We start from the raw sequence: 20,062 nt of genomic DNA on the forward strand, positions 1-20,062 counted from the left end.
AATGTAGAACTACTAACTGTGGTTTGTAACCTGTCATTTACATCAGCCTCTGTACCAGATGACTGGAGGATAGCTAATGTGATGCCGATTTTTAAAAAAAAGCTCCAGAGGTGATCCTGGCAATCACAGACTGGTAAGCTTAACTTCAGTACCAGGCAAACTGATTGAAACTATATGAAGAACAGAATCACCAGACACGCATGAACACGATTTGTTGGGGGGAAGAGTCAACACAGCTTTTGTAAAGGGAAATCATGCCTCACCGATCTGTTAGAATTCTTTGAGGGGTCAACAAACTTGAATAAGGGTGATCCGGTAGATACAGTGTACTTGGACTATCAGAAAGTCTTTGACAAGGTCCCTCAAAGGCTCTTAAGGAAAGTAAGCTGTCACGGCATAAGAGGGAAGGTCCTCTCATGAATCAGTAACTAGGTAAAAGATATGAAACAAAAGGGTAGGAAGAAATGGTCAATTTTCACAGTGGAGAGAGATAAATAGTAGGGTCCCCCAAGGATCTGTACCGGACCAATGCAGTTCAAGACATTCATAAATGATCTAGAAAAAGGGGCAGAGGTGGCGAAGTTTGCAGCTGATATAAAATTACTCAAAGTAAGTCCAAAGCAGACTGCGAGGCGTTACAAAGGGATCTCCCAAAACTGGGAGACTGGACAACAAAATGGCAAATTAAAAATCAACTTTGTAGATGAAAGCAATGCACATTAGAAGACATAATCCCAGCTCTGCATACAAAAAGATGGGCTCTAAATTAGCTGTTACCATGCAAGATCTTGGAGTCATTGCAGATCGTTCTCTGAAAACATCTGCTCAATGTGCAGCAGCAGACAAAAAAAAGCTAACAATGTTAGGAACGAGTAGGAAAGGGATAGATAAGACAGAAAATATGCCACTACATAACTCCATGGTACGCCCACACCTTGAGTACTGTGTGCAGTTCTAGTTGCCCCATCTCAAAAAGATACATTAGAATAGGAAAAAGTACAGAGAAGGGCAACAAAAATTATGAGTATGGAACAGCTTCCATACAAGGAGAGATTGAAAAGAAAAGAGACAACTGAAGGGGGAACATGATAGAGGTCTATACAATCATGAATGGTGTGGAGAAATTTAATAAGGAAATGTTATTTACTCCTTCACATAACACATGAACCAGAGATCACCCAATGAAATTGACAGAAGATTTAAAACAAAAGGAAGTAGTTCTTCACACAATGCACAGTCAACCTGTGGAACTTGTTGCCAGGGGGATGAGGTGAAGGCCAAAAGTATAACTTGGTTCAAAAAAGAATCAGGTAAGTTCATGGGGATAGGTCCATCAAGGGTTATTAGCCAAGATGGTCAGGGATGCAGTCCCATGCTCTGAGTGTCCCTAAACCTCTGACCGCTAGAAGCTGGGACTGAACAATGGGATATGGATCACTCGATAAAATGTCCTGTTCTGTTGACTTCCTCTGAAACATCTGGCACCGGCCACTGTCAGAAGATGGGATTCTGGGCCAGATGGACCATTGGTCTGACCCAGTGTAGCTGTCCTGATGCTCTTCGGGTGAGGCTGCATGTAAATAGGCAGCTTCAAATGTGACACCGAAGTTGCACACTGAAGTGAATGCGAGTTCTGAGCTGAGACGGGTTGATTTGTGCTCTCGTGCAGTGAAAGCTCGTGGAGAGATTTAGATGAAGGGAGTAACAGTCATACAGGCAGGAACTCGTGGAACTTGTGTTTTAAATACAGCAGATTCAAAGTACTTGAGTGTAAGAACATAGGAACTGCCAGACCTAATCACAGTGATCCTCCTAGTCCAGCATCTTGTCCGACAGTGACTAGAAAAAGATGCTTCCGAGGAAGGCACCAGCAGACTAATAATAGAAGAACCAGCCTGTAATGGCAGCTTGCTTTCAACCCATCAGGAGAGGTTGGTTTATGCTCCAAAGCAGGTGGGTTTGGAGACCAGGGGTAGGCAACCTATGGCACGTGTGCTGAAGGCGGCACGCGAGCTGATTTTCAGTGGCACTCACACTGCCCAGGTCCTGGCCACTGGTCCGGGGGGCTCTGCATTTTAATTTAATTTTAAATGAAGCTTCATAAACACTTTAAAACCCTTATTTACTTTACATACAACAATAGTTTAGTTATAGATTATAGACTTATACAAAGAGACCTTCTAAAAACATTAAAATGTATTAGCGGCACGCGAAACCTTAAATGGGAGTGAATAAATGAAGACTCGGCACACCACTTCTGAAAGGTTGCCGACCCCTGCCCTAGACGACGTAAGTGTAGATGTCATCATCCATATTAAAAAAAGAGTCTAATACTGAGCCTCCCTGGCCCCAGTGATGTCCTGTGGAAGAAGCAGTGTCCATGAAGCACCACAGAGTGTGTTAGAAGACTATGGAAGGGATGTAGTTACAGGAGTCTTCAGAGCCGCTTTGCTTTCTCCAGGGCACCGATCATGCCCCTAAGCCAAATGTTCTAGCCCAATATGGAGCAGTGACTCTGCCTCTCTCATATCTTCTGGAGATAGACTTACCTGACAAACTGATCCCTGCCGCCCACAGCAAACTGGTGCGTATTAGAGGGATTCACATAAATGGTGTAGAGACCCACTTTCTTTTCTTTCTCCTTTGTCACAACCAGTTTCCTTTAAAGAGGAGGAAAATGAGATCCATGTGTTAATGCAAAACAGTGTCCAGATGGGAACTGCAGGCATGTCTCTAAGCTCACTCAGCAGACAGATTCTTACTCACTTTGAGTTTAAAAAAAAAAAAAAAGGAAGTCATTTCTGGTTCCAAACTGAAGAAAGCACATGACTATGATTTTATGCTGCAGTTCCTAGTCAATACACAGTGGAGTGAAGTCATTTTCTGGCTTTTTCCTTCGAAACAGAATTTAGTAGAGGGGATCTGAAGTGTTTTTGCTACTTTTACCAGAGGCTGATGCATCTGTACAATTGGTAATAACCTACTGCATGCTAAAGGGCACCAGACTTTATCCAACAGCAGAAACACTTGTGCTAAGGTTATTCTAGCCCAGTGGTTCTCAAACTTTTGTACGGGTGACCCCTTTCACATAGCAAGCCTCTGAGTGCGACCCCACCTTATAAATTAAAAACACTATCTATTTAAGTATCAAAGGGGTAGCCGTGTTAGTCCGGATCTGTAAAAGCAGCATCCGAAGAAGTGGGTATTCACCCACGAAAGTTCATGCTCCTATACGTCTGTTAGTCTATAAGGTGCCACAGGACTCTTTGCTATCTATTTAACCCCATTATAAATGCTGGAGGCAAAGCGGGGTTTGGGGTGGAGGCTGGGAGCTCACAACCCCCCCATGTAATAACCTTGCGACCCCCTGAGGGGTCCCGATCCCCAGTTTGAGAACCCCTGTTCTAGCCTGAAGGATAAGACTCAAACTTTTTTGAAAAGCTACACAAGTACAGGCCCAACATTCAGGTTTTGTAGAAGCTAGTATTAATGGAAATGTTTTCATGATATTTAAGAGATGACAATTCAAATCTTCCCCTGAAGAGTTAAACCCAAACAGCAGAATAAAAGCTATTTCAGGAAATCTAAAAACAAAAAGTGAAACTGACCATGCAGCTCCATTTTAGTATTATTTCAGTTGTAATAGGCAGAAGGTTTTAAAGGTTTAAAATCTACGATTTTTGTTTTAAATAAATAATGTCCCTTTAATCTTTACCTTGGTTATGAAGAAGATGGTTTTAAAATTGTAGGCAATCTAGATGTGTGATGTTAAACTAAGAACGGTCTATGTAAGACCAGCTCAGATGCTGTTGACTTTGAAACCCTTCATTTTAAATCAGATCATCTTCAAAGAGATTCCAGTGCATCAGAAAAGGACTATGTTACTAAACTAGAAGCCTGCTTTAAAAGCAACCTGCGTACTTTGGAAATTCGTCAAAATTGACAGTTCAACATGTGATACGAGGTTAAAACCTTAAACAACCTGCTAGTTCAATTATGATTTTTCAATTAACTACAACAGAGTGTAGCACGAGGCTCATGCTAAATGCTTCAAGTGCAACACTGATTAATTACTGCACTTCAGACCCTTCACTAAAACAGACTAGATAACAGTATCTCTCACTTGTAGAAGCCTCTCTTTCACACTCAATCACATTGGTATGTCTTGAGGAAAACAAACATCCACTTGTTTGCATGCACATGCAATTCAGCCCTGGACTGAGCCTTGACAGCAGCCACAGTACAGGTGCAAAGACTCTGCAATGTGAGCATGAGCTTCTGCAGCTATCATGATAGAGTGAGGGATCCCCTTGAGGGGGGAAGGGAGGTCAGTCCCAGTGGCCTAATTCATGAGGCTGACAAATGCAGACAGAGTGCCAAATTCATGTCGTGTGGGCCACCAAACATCTGCCAGATGGATCAGAAAGCAACAGGGAGGACTCAGACCAGTCATGTAAAAGCTGTCTATCCCAGCCATCAACAAACACCTTGAGCCATCCAGTCCAAAGGGTGCACACTGATTTAGTCATTAAAAGATTCTCTACAGCAGAGTAAACAGTTTGCTTAGCCAACTTTATTGCTGTCAAGTAAGCCCGTCTCTAGGTCACACTGATAAAACCTTTGCACGGCAGACAGCTAGCAAAACACAGAGGCCAATTTAAAATGATCAACTACACATTTCACCGAGACAACGTTCTGGCATACAGCAGAACATCTGAGGCCTCGGGAACCATTAGGAGCTTCGAAACCTCATTGATTCACCAGGATCTCATAGCAATCAACAGCAAGTGTAAAGGAAAGATACTTACGAAGCAGGGCGGTCTTGTCTCAGGTCAATGGTGAAGACCACAGCATCTTCGCCAGCTGATAAGAAAGTGCATGGAGAATCCGGCTCTAGGGCCAGCTGGAAGATAAATGCTTTGGGATTGGCTCCCTTTTTAACCAACAAGTGGGACAAGACTCCTTCCCCTGTATACCACCCTCCCTCCCACCTGAGATCGGAAAGCACTTCAATGACTAAGCCTCACAAAACCTGGGACAGGCCGATGTATGATTTTTAATTGGTCAGTGGGACTGGGACAGGTGCATCTGCCTTGAGACTGAGGAGGGAAAATGGGCTCAGAGGCTGCTTCCCCTGCTTCAAGGAAAGCAGAATTAGCCACTTGGACCCACTTTGCAGTGTGTTCTGGGACAGAGCCGGCTGAGGGGGGGGATTTGGTCAGGTTGTTAGGGCAGTTAAATCACATTTTTTAGATCTGTAAGGAAAGACAGGCGGAAGGAGGTCAGTTTGCATTTCCTGCCGCAGTTAGGCATGCCGGGTAGGTTTATTCTTAGCACATCACTTCGATGTGACTGTGATCAGACAATGCAAACCCTTCACTGCCGGCCCCTCCTGTATTAAGATGAGGCCAGGGGTTATTGATCTATTTCAGTAGTACCCAGATCGCTCTTGTGCTTGGAGCTGCACAGACAGAGGCACGGTCGCTGTCCACAGCAGTTCACAACCCGAGATTAGGTCTCAGTCACTCGCTTGCTCCTCTGTGACCAGTTGTGCAAATGTAATCAGCACTTTACATCTGATGAAAATGCTTCTTAAAGAGCCACTGAGGTCCGTCCTATGTCAACGGGAGGCTGGAGCACATGACTTATGAGGAGAAGCTGAGGACCTGGGATTGTTTAGTCTGCAGAAGAGAAGAGTGAGGGGGGATTTGATAGCTGCTTTCAACTACCTGAAAGAGGGTTCCAGAGAGCATGGAGCTTGGCTGTTCTCAGTGGTACCAGATGACAGAACAAGAAGCAATGGTCTCAAGTTGCAGAGGGGGAGGTTTAGGTTGGATATTAGGAAAAACTTTTTCACTAGGAGGGTGGTGAAGCACTGGAACGGGTTACCTAGGGAGGTGGTGGAATCTCCTTCCTTAGAGTTTAAGGTCAGGCTTGACAAAGCCCTGGCTGGGATGATTTAGTTGGGGATTAGTCCTGCTTTGAGCAGGGGGTTGGACTAGATGACCTCCTGAGGTCCCTTCCAACCCTCATATTCTATGATTCTAACATTTCCACACCTTGCCCAATGGAAAGACCCAGTGGTAAATGTACAGGTGCCTGTGCTATAGACCAAGCAGATTGCAGCCCATCCTGCCTTCAGTGCAGATGACACGGCCCATTAGTCAACATCCTGCATGTGACTGAGCCGCCCCAACTTGGATTGAGACAGAGCATGCTGGGATATGCAGTTTTCATGGGCCGCAGAACTCCAAATGCTGCCTTCGGCCTGCACTTTGACAGTCCCCCACCCCCGGATAAACACACTCCTGCTACAGTGACCATAAAAACAAGTGGTGTAGCAACAAGCCTCATGAAATCCAGGAGAGAATTGTTACTGGGCAGCATCTGGCAGGGGAGGAGACCAATGAAAAGGCACAACTCTTTAATTAGGATTGCAAAGTACTTCAGAAGGACTCCACAGGGGATTGGATGCTCGGCAGTGCAATCACAGATTAAATTCAATGTAGGTAAACGCATGGCAACGTAAACTGAAAGACTCCAGGACAACCTGTACTGCATTTGTTCTGACCTCATAAAGCTAGGAGTCCTAGCCAGCGCCAGGGACTCATCTGCTTCGCACGCAGGAGCCATCAAGGGAGAAAGATGCTAGAGTTGCATTGAGGAGGGGCCAGAGTAGGTGAAAAGGGACAAACTGTGACCCTCAGAGTGCTCCACAGAGAGCCCAGGAGGAAATCCTCAGCGCCAGGCGTTTTCAGAGGAACGCCCTGGACAATGAGGTAGTCCAAATCTTACCACCTTCGAAGTGCAAGGTGAGACCCATCTCCTTGGGCAGGCGTTCCCTTAGCAGTGACTGGAGATGGGACAGGCCAGTTTTTTTCAGAGACATGCAACTGAGTTAAAGGAACACATCAGCTTCAGAGGAAACCTACATACCGAGGGAGGAGAAAGCACAGGCCTTTCAAATCATGCTTTCAATTAGACGGAGGTTTATATACACTGAAAATAAGGGACGGAGGAGGGTACTGGCCGGTTCCATAGTCACACAGGTATAAGCGATTCCTTTTGACATCTAATGTACGGGAAGCTTGGCTGCTATGGGCCCTATCCGTCCCTACACCCTGGCACCAGACAGAAACAGCAGCCAGTTTGCTCACCTTATGTGAGGCGCCCTTGTGCTGTGCCACGCGCTTGGTATTTCTGCAGCACTGGGTGGCGGAGAGTTCGGCTACCCGGACTTGGCCATCCCGAGCGCACATGGCTAGAGTCGAGTCGCCGCTGTTGGGGAGGAACTTAGCCTGGAGGAGAGCAAAAGGAGATGCTGCGTTCCACTGGGGCTGGGAACAGCTGCCCTCCCACAGTCCTTGGGGCTGGAATCCCGCCCACCCTCCACCCCAAACACAGCAGCCGGATCTGTGGACTGAGCATACAGGCAACAACAACAACAAACCAGCAAGTCCCAAGCTGTAGTGCCACCTCGGATAGCAGGTCACTAGTGCTCTATGCCTCAGTTTCTCCATGTGTAAGATAGGGGGACTGAAGAGGCTGGCTTGGAGTCTATACAGTACTTCGAACAGGGTTTGACCAATTCTACCCTAGCCAGAGATGCCCTGCACAGTGCAGGGCAATGCCCTGGCTGAAAAGCCCAGCATTACCTCCATCTCAAGCAGGTACGGAGAGGTGGAGATGCTGGGATGCCCACAGGTTTGCCCCTGGACTTGGTCTTTCCTATTAGCCTCTGGTGAGCAGGCGAGATAAACATGAAGTCCGTTCCCCACAGCAACCTCTGGCTGCTAGAAAGCCAGAGTTCTCTGCTCTCCCTGCCACTCCAGAGCCTGCCTCCGTTGCTGCTCCCAGCTTCCCCTAAGGAGCAGCAGACCTGACTGCTAGAGTATCTGCTGCTGCTCAGAACCCCCTGGGCAGCAACTCGGAGCAGACCCCGTCAAGGTGCTATTGGCAGACTTGGTTTGCCTTTGGGAGGCTCTTCACAGCCGTGCCGATTGGAGACGCTATGGAAGCTCAGTGGGCTAGCACCGGCTCTCCCACTCGCCAGGGAAAGCGAGGTTCAATAGGACCCTGGAGTCCTGGCACCAAGACACCTGCTCTCCCAGCACACACACGTTCAGTTACTTTCACCCCTTTACAAACGTAGCAGAATAACTCAGCTCTTGGCACCTTTCTGAGCGGAGTGGGAGATGCCCCTACCAGCCCCTTCAGCCACCCCCTTCTCCGGACACACTCAGCCCCACCCCGTCTCACCTGGAAGACGTTGCTCTTATGGCCGCTCTCAAACTCCAGCACCGGCTGCCTCCTGACCCAGTCCCAAACCACCACCTTAAGGTCGTCGCTGCCGCTGGCCAGCCATGTGCCACGCTGGTTAAAGTGCAAGGTATTGACACAGCCGCCGTGCCCCTCGAGACCGTGCTGGAGGTGGAAACGTTGCACAAAGACCCTGGCCCCGCAGGCCTCGTAGACAAAGCGTGAGCTGGAGCCCAGCTCCCTCTCCCGGAGGGCACGCACAGCCTGCCAGCGGGGACGAGGAAGAGCAGTTGTCTCCGAGGACACCCAGTCCTCCAGCGCCCGCTCGTCATCCGAGGAGTCTTGATCGTGGTTGGCACGCTTGCGCTGGGCGCGTCGCCGGGACCGCTGCTCCTCCTCCTCCTCTTCTTCCTCCTCCTCGTCTGAGTGGGACCGGTCGTGGGCCCGGTTCTCCTCATTGATCGAGTAGTGGCCCGTGTCATCCATGCTGTCCGAGTCCTTTTCCTCTCCCGAGCTCTCCGTGTCCGTGTCCCGGCTCTCTGTGCTGGTGCGGTTGGGCCCTATGTCGTCCCCAGTGAGGCTCAGGCTGAGGTCCGAGGCCTCTACTTCGATGCCTGAGGAGGTCTCTCGCCCCTCCTCTGCTCCAGACATTTCTTCAGGGCTGCTGGATAAGCTCCCTGCACAGGACAGACCATGGGATTGATTCTAGGGTAAATAACTTCACATCTCTATAGCACCAAAGGATTCTCACGTACCCAAAAGCACCATTGAAATGCAGCCACTTCCAGGGTGGAGCCCAGCACAACAGAAGGGGGAGAAAATGCCAGCCAAATCCCTACTCTTACAAAGGGCCATGGGATCGCCAGCACATACACAGAGTGACCAAGACGTGGGGTTACGGTCTGGTCCACAGTCCCAGAACCATGCAACTCCAGCTAGCTCCCTGAAAGATGGAACTTTCCAAGCTATGGTTCTAGTCTAGGAAATCTCTGTATTTCACACCTGATGTTGGGACATCCTCTCTGGGCAACACTAGCTCTGGAACAACCCTCTGGCCAATTGTTTCACTCCCATGTGTTACATTTTTAAATCGCAGCTTCATTCAGGGATCACAATGTGCCTCCCATTATTTTCTTTCCTTTCCCAACCAAGTCTTGTATCCCCCCCCCCGCTTTCTTTGTCTCTTCCCATCTCCCCCTGGAGCATACCATTAACCCCCTTCCTCTCGCATTTATTAACAGGATCACAGACTGCTATAAACAAGCTCAGGATTCTGTAACCTCCACTCATTTAGCAACAAACAAAATCTGCCCCACATTGCAATACCTTGCACAAGAGCTTTAACAAATCTCTACTCCTACGTACAGAGGAGCAGGGTCTAAGCAGATGTAGGACGTTACCTGGCATTTGAATCAACAGCTAGCTTTGCCATGCTTCGGGGAGTTCTCTACAGTATTAGGCAACAATCCTGCTTACACAGACATACTCCTCTTCTTCATGACAAAGGCTATCTGAAGGCCAATTCTGCTTTTTAAGGGTTTCTCTGCCGATTCTCCTCCACCAGAAGATGATCCAGCCATGATCCGATTCAAGGGATTTTGAAGGAGACAACAGTGGAGCAGATATTAGGAACAGAGGGCCTAATGCTGGGTCTCCAGAAGTCAATGGAAGTTGTGTCACTGACTTCAGTGGAACCAGGAATTGGTCCAGAGATCCTATTCTAATGCAGCTTTGTTAGTGAAGTGATGGGAGAGAAAACACTGATCTAGGGACAGAATGAGGATTTCCCCATGTTGCAGGATGCTTAGATAGGACATTTGATTCCCCCATATCACTTTAAATGGCTTATATAGAGCTAAGTGAACAATTCACAGGGTAAGTGATTTGTTTGGCAAATGTAGCCTCTTTTGCTGCTCATAAGCAGCCTACCATTTTTGTGGGTGTTCACTAACCAAAGCTATTCAATAAATATTCTGTGCAAACAAACCCCTGCCGATGGAGGGCTGGTGAGCACTTGCATCACATTATGGAACACTTCAGTGAGGAATTTGTTTGGTCACCGTGTTCATTTCATTTACTAAAATGTATTTTGGTGCCACATCCAATATTTGCTCTGTACAAGAATTGACACTAAAAGCTCTTCATTTGAATAAGGGTTCACAACCGGCAAATTTAGAGGCTGAACATGCTCAGAGAAATCACTAAATGATCCCGAATTTCTTGTTCGCTGAGCGCTAGTCTTAAGCGCAGACGACTCAAACGGGCCTTCACCCCTACCCTTACCATTGGCTATATCTGTTTTTCCATCAGTGCTACTCCCCTTATCCGACATCTTGTTTTCGTTCAATTGAACCTGCAATTGAGAGATTAAAAAAAAATATGAGAATTGGTGAACAGCAAGATGAGATCCCCTCCGAGACCATTTCATAAAGGCCATGGCTTTCTAATACAGACTTGGTCTAGTAAGAGTGCACTCCTTCGCAGCAAACTACAATGGCTTGACCCAGTCTACTGAGAAAAAGTACCCACTTCTCAAACAGGGAAGAACTACTTAAATGAAACTGGACCGTTTACCACAGGACATGTACTATCAAATGCAATATAAAAATGCTAAAAGCCTAACATTTTCTCGAAGGCTGTTATTAGATTAGCAGAGATCAAGATACCAGATGTGTTAGTTTCAAATACACTGGGGGGGGGTGTGTGTGTGTGTGTGTGTGGGGGGGGGGGTAGATAGCCACATTTCCCCAGTAAATGCCTCCAAATTCCATAGCTCCTTTTACCTCAAAGGATCCCAAACTCATCTCCAAGGTATACAGGGGGACTACTTTGCTGGCCACTTCTGGGATGGAAAGTGGCTGTGCATTATTAAAAACTGCAACATTGGATAGCAGTTTACTGTCTACAAAGGACACTTCAGAAACGTAATGCCATCACTCAAGGTGGCATTTGGCCAGGACACCGGGGCCATCATAAAACTCTCTGGTAGTCCTACCACAAACTGTTAATATCCACAGGTGGTCAGGAGCTCAGCTTTTTCTCTCCTCTGATACGTGATAACTGGAGCATCATAGTGCCCCCTTTACACCATGCTGGGGCATGGGTTCGGAACACCAACACTTGTTACTAGACGACCTAAATATTCCTTGGATGTCTCCCACCCAAATACCGACCCTGTTTAGTGCACAAGATCAGTGGAAAATACATCATAGTACAGTTATGGCTGCTACCATTGCAGTCCAAAACTAATCTAAGCATAACTTCCGCAAGGCTCTGGTTCTCAGGGGATAATTCTTCCCCTCTGCCCCCGTCCAACCATTTCCACATCTGTATAGTTCTCCAGCTGCATTCTTCCATGAAGACTGCCTTGACCCAACAGGGAAGCAAAGGTCCCATGACTTAATGTATCTGCTTAATTTCTTAAAGCTTTCCACCATATTTCACTATGTGAATCTTCCCCAGTCTCTCCACTTTGGTCCTCGGACTCCCCTTTCATTTGTATCCTGCCACAAGGCAAGCTCTTTCCATCCAACTCCTGATCCCCAGCTACACTCAAAGGAATGATGAGTTATTGATGTTAGCTCTGCGATAACTGCTGCACAAAATCCATCCATAACTGAAGAGACCGGTTTCACATGCCCATACCACAAAATGAAGCATGTTAGATCTGAAATACAGCTGAGGAAGGGTAGCTTTGAGGTGCAGCAAGTGTGAACAACAAAACTTCTTGGCAGCCACAGATTGTAGGGTCAAAATATATTTGAGAAGCTTTTTTACCCCAAATCACAGATTTCTAAACACATTCCTACGCACAAGGTCCTTCCAAACCTCAAACGCTCTCTGTTAAGTGTGCAGTAATGTAGTGGGAGGAAGCCCCACTGCTCTGGAATTTGCCCCCCCTCACTAGTCTGGAGTCCAAGTCTTGACCCTCAGGGCTCATTTATCCTCCCATGCTTTTCCCAGAGCACAGGGGAACTTAGCGGTGAGGTCGGAAGCTCCCTCACACTCGCTGCCATTGCTCAATTAATTGAGCACTATTTTAATTTTACATGCGCACATGATAAATCCAAAATAAAAGAAAAATAGTGCTCCAGCGTTTCCAGCTCCCTCCATTCCAAGGGCATTGTGGAATAGATCGTTAATTACCCCACAGTGACATCACGTGGGATCTCATGCTAGCAATGGCTACTTTTAGTCTCCTTAATGCAAGTCTTAAGCCCACTCACCCAGGCATCTCCAGAATCCCTTCAAAAACCCAACAGGAAAGTTACCAGGGTAGTGACTATACTATCCTGTCAGGTACTCTACAGAGTTCTTCCCGCCATTCCTGAATTAAATATTCCAGGCCCCCGACCCCAGCCAAATGCTTTAGTGTTAATTCCCTGAGGGGAAAATGATTTTTAATCATTAGTTAATAAAACGTAGTCTAGCACCCAGAGCTCTTCCCATGGCAGAGAAATTTCAGTTTGCAGACTGCTAGACGCAGAGCAGCTATTCAATATTGATCTTTCCATCGAGCGGCAATTAGTAAAAGCTGCTTTTAGGCATTCACTTCAAAGCTGACTGTATCGTATTGGTCTATGCCACAGGGATATCCCCCCCCATACTGGATTTTAGTGACTTTTTTTTAAAATAGCATGGATTCTCTTACTTGCTGTAGTATTTAGAAAAGGCAATATTCTCTTTGCTATCGGCCATTTCCAGTGCAGTTAATGGAGCCTGTAATTAACGCAGCTCTGGGCACTTCTCTGCTTTGTCCATCAGCATCAATGATGCCTGAATATGGCACCACAAAAAAATATGGCACATTTCCCACTTCGGCAATGGTTTCACAATGCCGTGGGAATCACTGCTTCCTCCACAGCAGCAGTAGCTCAGATATAGTTCAATGGAACACCCCGCAAAAACAGTGGCACTATTTGCTCAGTTTATAAGCTCCCCCACAACTGCCAACAAAAAAAAAATATCTAGGTCACAATTCCAGTCGAAGTCAGAAGTGGCAAATGTTATTGCCAAGGTGGATCAAAATCAGGATATTTTTCATGTTGCTAGTCCTTTACTTCCTTCCCATTTTATAAACTGGGAGTGTGGATGTTTTATACTTTTTTCTTTAGTTTCTTATTCTTAGAATAATGTCAGGGTTTACGTAGATTCAACCATGAAGTTTTACACTTAAAATGCTTATATGAAGGGGAAAAAAATACAAGCCCAGGGCCTCAACATCCTTACTGTGAGAGCAAGACAAATTCAAACACAAAATTAACCAATGTTCTATTTATAGCTACCACCATCTTCTGATACACTGAACATCCACATGTCAAGAAAGCTGAAATGTTTTGGCCAGGCTACGTTCCTCCATCAGGGCTTAAAGTTTGAAATCAATCAGACTTATGCTCCTGAGTCACTTAGGTGATTAGGAAAATTCCATCCTTACAGGACGAATGCTCCTATTTTTGAAAATTCTGACCTGGGTGAATTTTTTCTACAATCATTTTGTTGAAGTCTGAATAGATTTTTCATTAACAGTGAGGCAATTTTGGTTTGAACCAGCAGATCTGCCACTTAAGAGAAGATTAATAAAAATACAGTTTTAGCCCCGATGCGGCAAACACTTATAGGTATACTTAATTTCCAGCACATGGATTAAAGTCAGTGGAATTATTCATGAAAACAAGTTTAGCAGCTATTCAAGCGATTGCAGGATCAGGGCCTTAGTTTTCAGGATGGTTTTTTGCCTATTTGAATTTTACAAATTTCTGTAATATACCCTAACAGGAATGGCATCTTTTAAAGAATTTGCAACTTGGTTCATTATAAGTTTTAATCTAAAGTTGCAATAGCACACATTACAAAATCTCAACCTGATTTAAAACCAATGAGACTTAAAAACAAACAAACCATGATGTAAATCATTGATTTCAATGGCCTTGATTTAAATTGCTCCACCCTGGTTACTGCCACCTGCTGGCAGCTCTGTGGCCCACATAAAGTTAGTGGATCTCAATCCAGATCTTGGGGACACAAATGGATCTTTGCACACTATCAGTTTTCAGTTGGCCTGATTTGTAGTCTCAGCAGAAAAGGCAAAGATTAGATGGATTAGAGAGAACAAACTCCCACCCCATCCAGCCTACATCCACGAGGTCAGACTTCTAGGTCAGTGCTTAGACACACTGATAGGGTAGGGTCAGGGCAGCCTACACTGGAACAAACATAGAACAGCAGTTTCCATAAATTATCTTTCACCAGCATGAATTTCACTAGACACCCCTAGGGCCTTCAGATTATTTCTTATACCAGTGCAACACATATTGTACCAAATTCTGGGACTAATCTATGTGAAAGCATCTACTAGATGTCATCAATACACATATAAATGGTCAGCTTTCAGAATGGAGAGAGGTAAACAGTGGTGTCCCCCAGGGGTCTGTACTGGAACCAGTACTATTCAACATATTCATAAATGATCTGGAAAAGGAGGTAAATAGTGAGGTGGCAAAATTTGCAGATGATACAAAACTACTCAAGATAGTTAAGTCCCAGGCAGACTGCAAAGAGCTACAAAGGGATCTCACTAAATTACTGGGTGACTGGGCAACAAAATGGCAAATGAAATTCAATGTTGATAAATGCAAAGTAATGCATTGGGAAACATAATCCCAACTATACATATAAAATGATGGGGTCTAAATTAGCTGTTACTATTCAAAAGAGAAATCTTGGAGTCACTGTGGATAGTTCTCTGAAAACATCCACTCAATGTGCAGCAGCAGTCAAAAAGCAAACAGAATGTTGGAATCATTAAGAAGGGGATAGATAAGACAGAAAATATCATATTGCCTCTATATAAATTCATGGTACGCCCACATCTTGAATACTGCATGCGGTTGCCCCATCTCAAAAAATATATTGGAATTGGAAAAGGTTCAGAAAAGGGCAACAAAAATGATTAGGGGTATGGAACAGCTTCCCTATGAGAAGAGATAAATGAAACTGACTTTCCAGCTTGGAAAAGAGACGAATAAGGGGGGATATGATAGAGGTCTATAAATCATGACTGGTGTGGAGAAAGTGAGTGAGTGTTATTTACTCCTTATCATAAGGCAAGAACTAGGGGTCACCAAATGAAATTAATAGGCAGCAGGTTTAAAACAAACAAAAGGAAGTATTTCTTCACACAACGCAGTCAACCTGTGGAACTCCTTGCCAGAGGATGTTGTGAAGTTAAAGACTATAACAGGGTTCAAAAAAGAACTAGATAAATTCATGGAGGATAGGTCCATGAAAGCTTTTAGCCAGGATGGGCGTCCCTAGCCTCTGTTTGCCAGAAGCTTGGAATGGGCGACTTGAGAATTCCCTGTTCTGTTCATTCCCTCTGAGGCACCTGGCATTGGCCACTGTTGGAAGACAGGATACTGGGCTAGATGGACCTTTGGTCTGACCCAGTATGGCCTCTCTTATACCACGGTAAATTCTGCCCCGATTTATACCCCTGCATCACAATGAGATTTCAGAGAGTACCAGGAAGGGACAGCATTTGGCTCAGTGGATTTTTACAGCAGAGTGAAGTATTACTCAGATTACTCTCAGTGAGATTGAATCACAAGGGCAATATTTCAAACTGCTGTCAACGAAACAAACAGATTGTGGTCATTTTAAATAAAGAGAGACAATGCTCTGCTTCTCATCCATGCGCTCTTTAAAGAGTAGTCAATTTAGAAATCACTTCTGTCTACGCATTTGCCATCGCTTTGGCATAAACTCTGAATGGTGATTTTCGATTTTGGGTAGTTCAATTTGAGACTCCAGATTTTCAGAAGTGGGTGCTCAGCACTTTCTGAAAATTGGGCCCTTTTAAAAGTCTCAACTTGGGCATGTAAAAACATTAGTCACTTTCAAAAAGCGTTGGCTGTTCTTTCTAGTCCATTTTCCTGCTTTGCATGGGGCAGTTCCACACAAGACATGCAGGATAAAAGCATACTTTAAAAAAAACGAGGACAGCAACTGGCAGGGCAGGTGTATGACAACTACTTTTAATCTGACCAGATTTCAAGCTGTTGTTGTCGCTTTTATTGTAACGTTCTGGATACATGATATGTACAAGGATTACATTAAACCACCGGAACAACCTTAGCTGGAAGGTTTTTTTGGAGTTGGACTATACATTGATACTGTTAATTATATTTCTCAAGCAATGAGCAGATTGGAAAGCCATTTAATAGCTTATCTTCAATTCCACTTGGTGAACGCTGCTATGGAACCTGGCAGTTAAAGTTACTTCACATTCAGTGGATGTATTAATCTGGAGGATTTGACACAGAACACTGAAATATGTAGGTATGGTTCTACTGCTACGGAGCTAGCTTTCAAGAGGTTCTGCCCCCGTCCCCAAACAACCTACTGAAATGGTAACCCTTTGATCAAGGCATATAACAAGAAACCCACTTCAAGAGGAAAGGTGGTCATTATTGGGTAATTAATCTGACTCCCTCTCACCTACTCACTCCAGAGGATTATAATCAAAGTTCTGTGAAATTCTAATTTATTTTTTTAAATAATTTTCATGTTATTTTTCAGGAATTTCATGTTATTTTGTTTTAGCCACACTGGGAAGGGGACAGACCTGGGGGGGGAACAAGCCCATCCTGCATTCATCCTGTAGTGACAGCTCCTGTTCTGCGGGGCTAAGCCCAGCTCCCCACTTCAGTCATTGCAACCTGGCACACTGGCCATATCACAGCTCAATTTTGGCAAGACAATGGAGGGGCAGCTGGGCCAAATTTGGACAGTGCTGTGACCCAGTGTACCAGGTCACAACACCCACTGTGGTGAAGCAGGCCTAGTCCCACGGGGCAAGAGCCACAGGAGCTGCCGCAGCGGGGTACTTTATACTTTGTTTTTCGTATTTGCTCTAATTATAAACCTAGCTAAGAAATAAGGAAGCAAACTGAAAACACTCAGCTGCCTAGCAAGGAACTTCTGATGAGGAAAGATTGCTCCCTCTTGCCTCTCCATCTCTTCCTCTGGCGGTATTAACTCAGCCGCTGTGAAGATGAAAACAGATTGCATCCGTTAGCCACCTCTTCTACCTTTAGGTAGTTGAAAGCGAGGGCTCTATAAACTGATTTGTATTTAAGGCAGGCTGGATTCTCTCCAGCTACAGAGACTTTGTGTCAGCCTGTCTAAAATGGGCTATTAGCTATCTGATTCATACACAGTTAAACACAGTTTAACTTGACAATGAGATTACAATGTACTTAGACTAGGAACTCCTTGGAGCAGGGTCTGGGTGTACAGGGCTGAATACGCCACTCAATAATAATAATGGAGATTAAAGAGTAGCACTCAACAAAGATCAAGTAGGAAAGAAACTAGGACTTTTGCAGAAGAGGGCCTAGTCTGCAATCCTCGAAAGGGGCAACTAAAGATCTTTTGCCAGTTCTACCAAATCCCTTCACTAGGGTATTCCTTGGCTGTCCTCCTTGGAAGCAATCCTGATCCTCTTCTGGGCCAATTGACCCCTGGGCACCTGGCTGCCCAAGTTATGCGTCTCCTTCTCTGTGCTGCTGTACTAGATGTGAGCTGCTTAAAGCATGGGGCACTCTCTGGGGGCTTGTGGCAGGGCAGTGCCAGTGGAGGGCACTCAATGTCAGTCTACCTTCCCCACAGGTCTGACAAAGCCAGGGCTTGCTGCATCTTTTGGCATGGCAAAAGGGTGAGGAGGGGGTCTTTTGCTTATGGGGTGAAGGTAGGTTTGGGCTGTGATTTTTCCTCCCATGTTGGGAAGGACGGACATCTTGTTCACATCTACATAGTAAGCACATCTTATAAACAGAGTACCGATTAAAGTCTTCTCAGGTCTACAAGGGACTTTACTCCAAGTTATTCCAGAAAGTAGCTCATTAGCAGGGACACACTTCTGGTGGAGCCTGCAGAAAGGGATGGCTTTAAGGGATGCCTAAAGACATCATCTGTCAGCTACTCTTCATTTAACATGCTGGCTCTTGTCTGTTATGGGCAGGTAGCCATCACATTGGAAAGATTTAGTGATGGCAGCTACTTTACTTGCTTCTCTGTAGTACACAATTGTGTGGAATAAAGGTTTGCTCTACAGACATTGAGATGGACACAATGGAGTTACATAGGTCACCCCAAACGAGTGTCAGACCTTTAGACTCATGCCATCATGTATTCTATTTAAGCCACACATTCCATAGGAAGTTTTTACTAGCGCTCATTTTCACATCCCTCTGTAAAGCCAGAGAGATTCCTTTGGACCACGAGTCCAGCTCCAGAGGCATTAGTGGGAGAAGAGAGCCACTCTGGTTTTAATAGCCTCTAGAAGAGCTTCTTAGTATGCAGTGTAACGATGTTCAGTCCAGCCTGAAAACCAATGCCTTCCCCTTCCTTCCAATGGTGTAAGTGGCCATTCGTAGACATAACTGTTCATGAAATACAGGATCAGAGACAGATTCAAGGTTTAGGACTGAACGCTGCCCGTCAGTGGCTTGGGTCAGTGGGGATGGGCAAACAGGCAGGTGAAATGGTTGAAGGTGCATGGTCAATACAGTTTACCACATGGTTCTTGCCACCACATGTGGCATCAGCGCTTTTAAGCCCCAATACCTGGTATGATCGCTGTCACTTCCAGGTGATCAATCAAGTTTTACTCAAAGCTCTGTTAGTTACACCTGGGCCATGTATAGCCCCTTCCACTCAAGGCCCTCAAAGTGATTTACAAAAAGCAGTCACTCACACCTGAGCTCCCGCATGCCCACCCATAAAGAAAGGGCGTCACTCTCAAGGCCACAACGCCCAGATAGCAGAGCTGAGAATAAAACCCAAGAGTCCCCTCCTGATGCCTGACTGTATGTTCCAACTACTAGAGAACAATCCCTCCCCTCACATATACAAGCTGGTGGCTCAGACAAATCTGTGCTGAGACAATGGGCAGGGGGATCTGTCATGGGGCTGCCTCTCCCTAGTTTCATGGGGGGCACAGGGCTGACGTAAGACCCCTTTTTGGAACCATACTTCTTAAAGTATGCCATTAGAGCTGCAAGCTCACAGCACTAGCCCGGCCTGCACTCCTCAACCCTGCTCTTCCTCAGTTCACAGGACTCATGGTTTCTCCTGGGGTCTCCTACCTCAGCTGCCCCTGGCTGGAGGCACAATCCCCTCTTTATTACCCTACGGAGCTGTTACCCCTACCTACTCCGATGAACTATCAACAGGGGGGAGGGATAGCTCAGTGGTTTGAGCATTGGCCTGCTAAACCCAGGGTTGTGAGTTCAATCCTTGAGGGGGCCACTTAGGGATCTGGGGCAAAATCAGTACTTGGTCCTGCTAGTGAAGGCAGGGGGCTGGACTCGATGACCTTTCAAAGTCCCTTCCAGTTCTAGGAGATATAAATATAAATTAATGGAGATATCCTATTTATTCCAACCACAGCAGAACCTTTTCACTGACACTCCATCTGGTTCCCAAAGGCCCCAATACTACACACTCCCACTGTTCTAGCAAATCCGCCCTCAAACGAGTCCCACGGAGCAGTGGGAAGGTGCAGCATTCTAGCTCCTTTTCCCAGGAAAGGGAAACAGTCAGATTGCTCAGCAGTGTAGATCTGCAGACTCACAGCCAAGGCAACGACAAGTCCTGGCCCTGCTCTAGTGACCATATGGAGAGAAGGGTGATAGAGGAGGAAAGCTGCTCAGATCAAAGGTGACTACCAGGATCCCTGGCCTAACAAAGCAGTTAGAGCCAGAGTTAGGGAGAGCACTGGTGGAGTCAGAGATAGGAACCA

The 20,062-nt window shown here is 45.8% G+C and overlaps 1 protein-coding gene across 1 annotated transcript in view; it reads right to left on the reverse strand.

Annotated features, from left to right (window-relative positions):
• DCAF8 (DDB1 and CUL4 associated factor 8) overlaps positions 1-20,062 on the reverse strand; it is a 50,775-nt gene that overhangs the window by 20,909 nt on the left and 9,804 nt on the right. Inside the window, exons 3-7 of the mRNA XM_065420559.1 lie at positions 10,543-10,612; positions 8,260-8,936; positions 7,158-7,298; positions 4,809-4,903; positions 2,550-2,660 (exon numbers count right to left, since the gene is read on the reverse strand). Of these exons, the coding sequence (XP_065276631.1) occupies positions 2,550-2,660; positions 4,809-4,903; positions 7,158-7,298; positions 8,260-8,936; positions 10,543-10,591 (1,073 nt within the window). The 5' untranslated portion in view covers positions 10,592-10,612. The remainder of the gene's footprint in view (positions 1-2,549; positions 2,661-4,808; positions 4,904-7,157; positions 7,299-8,259; positions 8,937-10,542; positions 10,613-20,062) is intronic.

Source organism: Emys orbicularis, chromosome 20 (assembly GCF_028017835.1).
Source record: "Emys orbicularis isolate rEmyOrb1 chromosome 20, rEmyOrb1.hap1, whole genome shotgun sequence".
Lineage (NCBI taxonomy): Eukaryota > Metazoa > Chordata > Testudines > Emydidae > Emys > Emys orbicularis.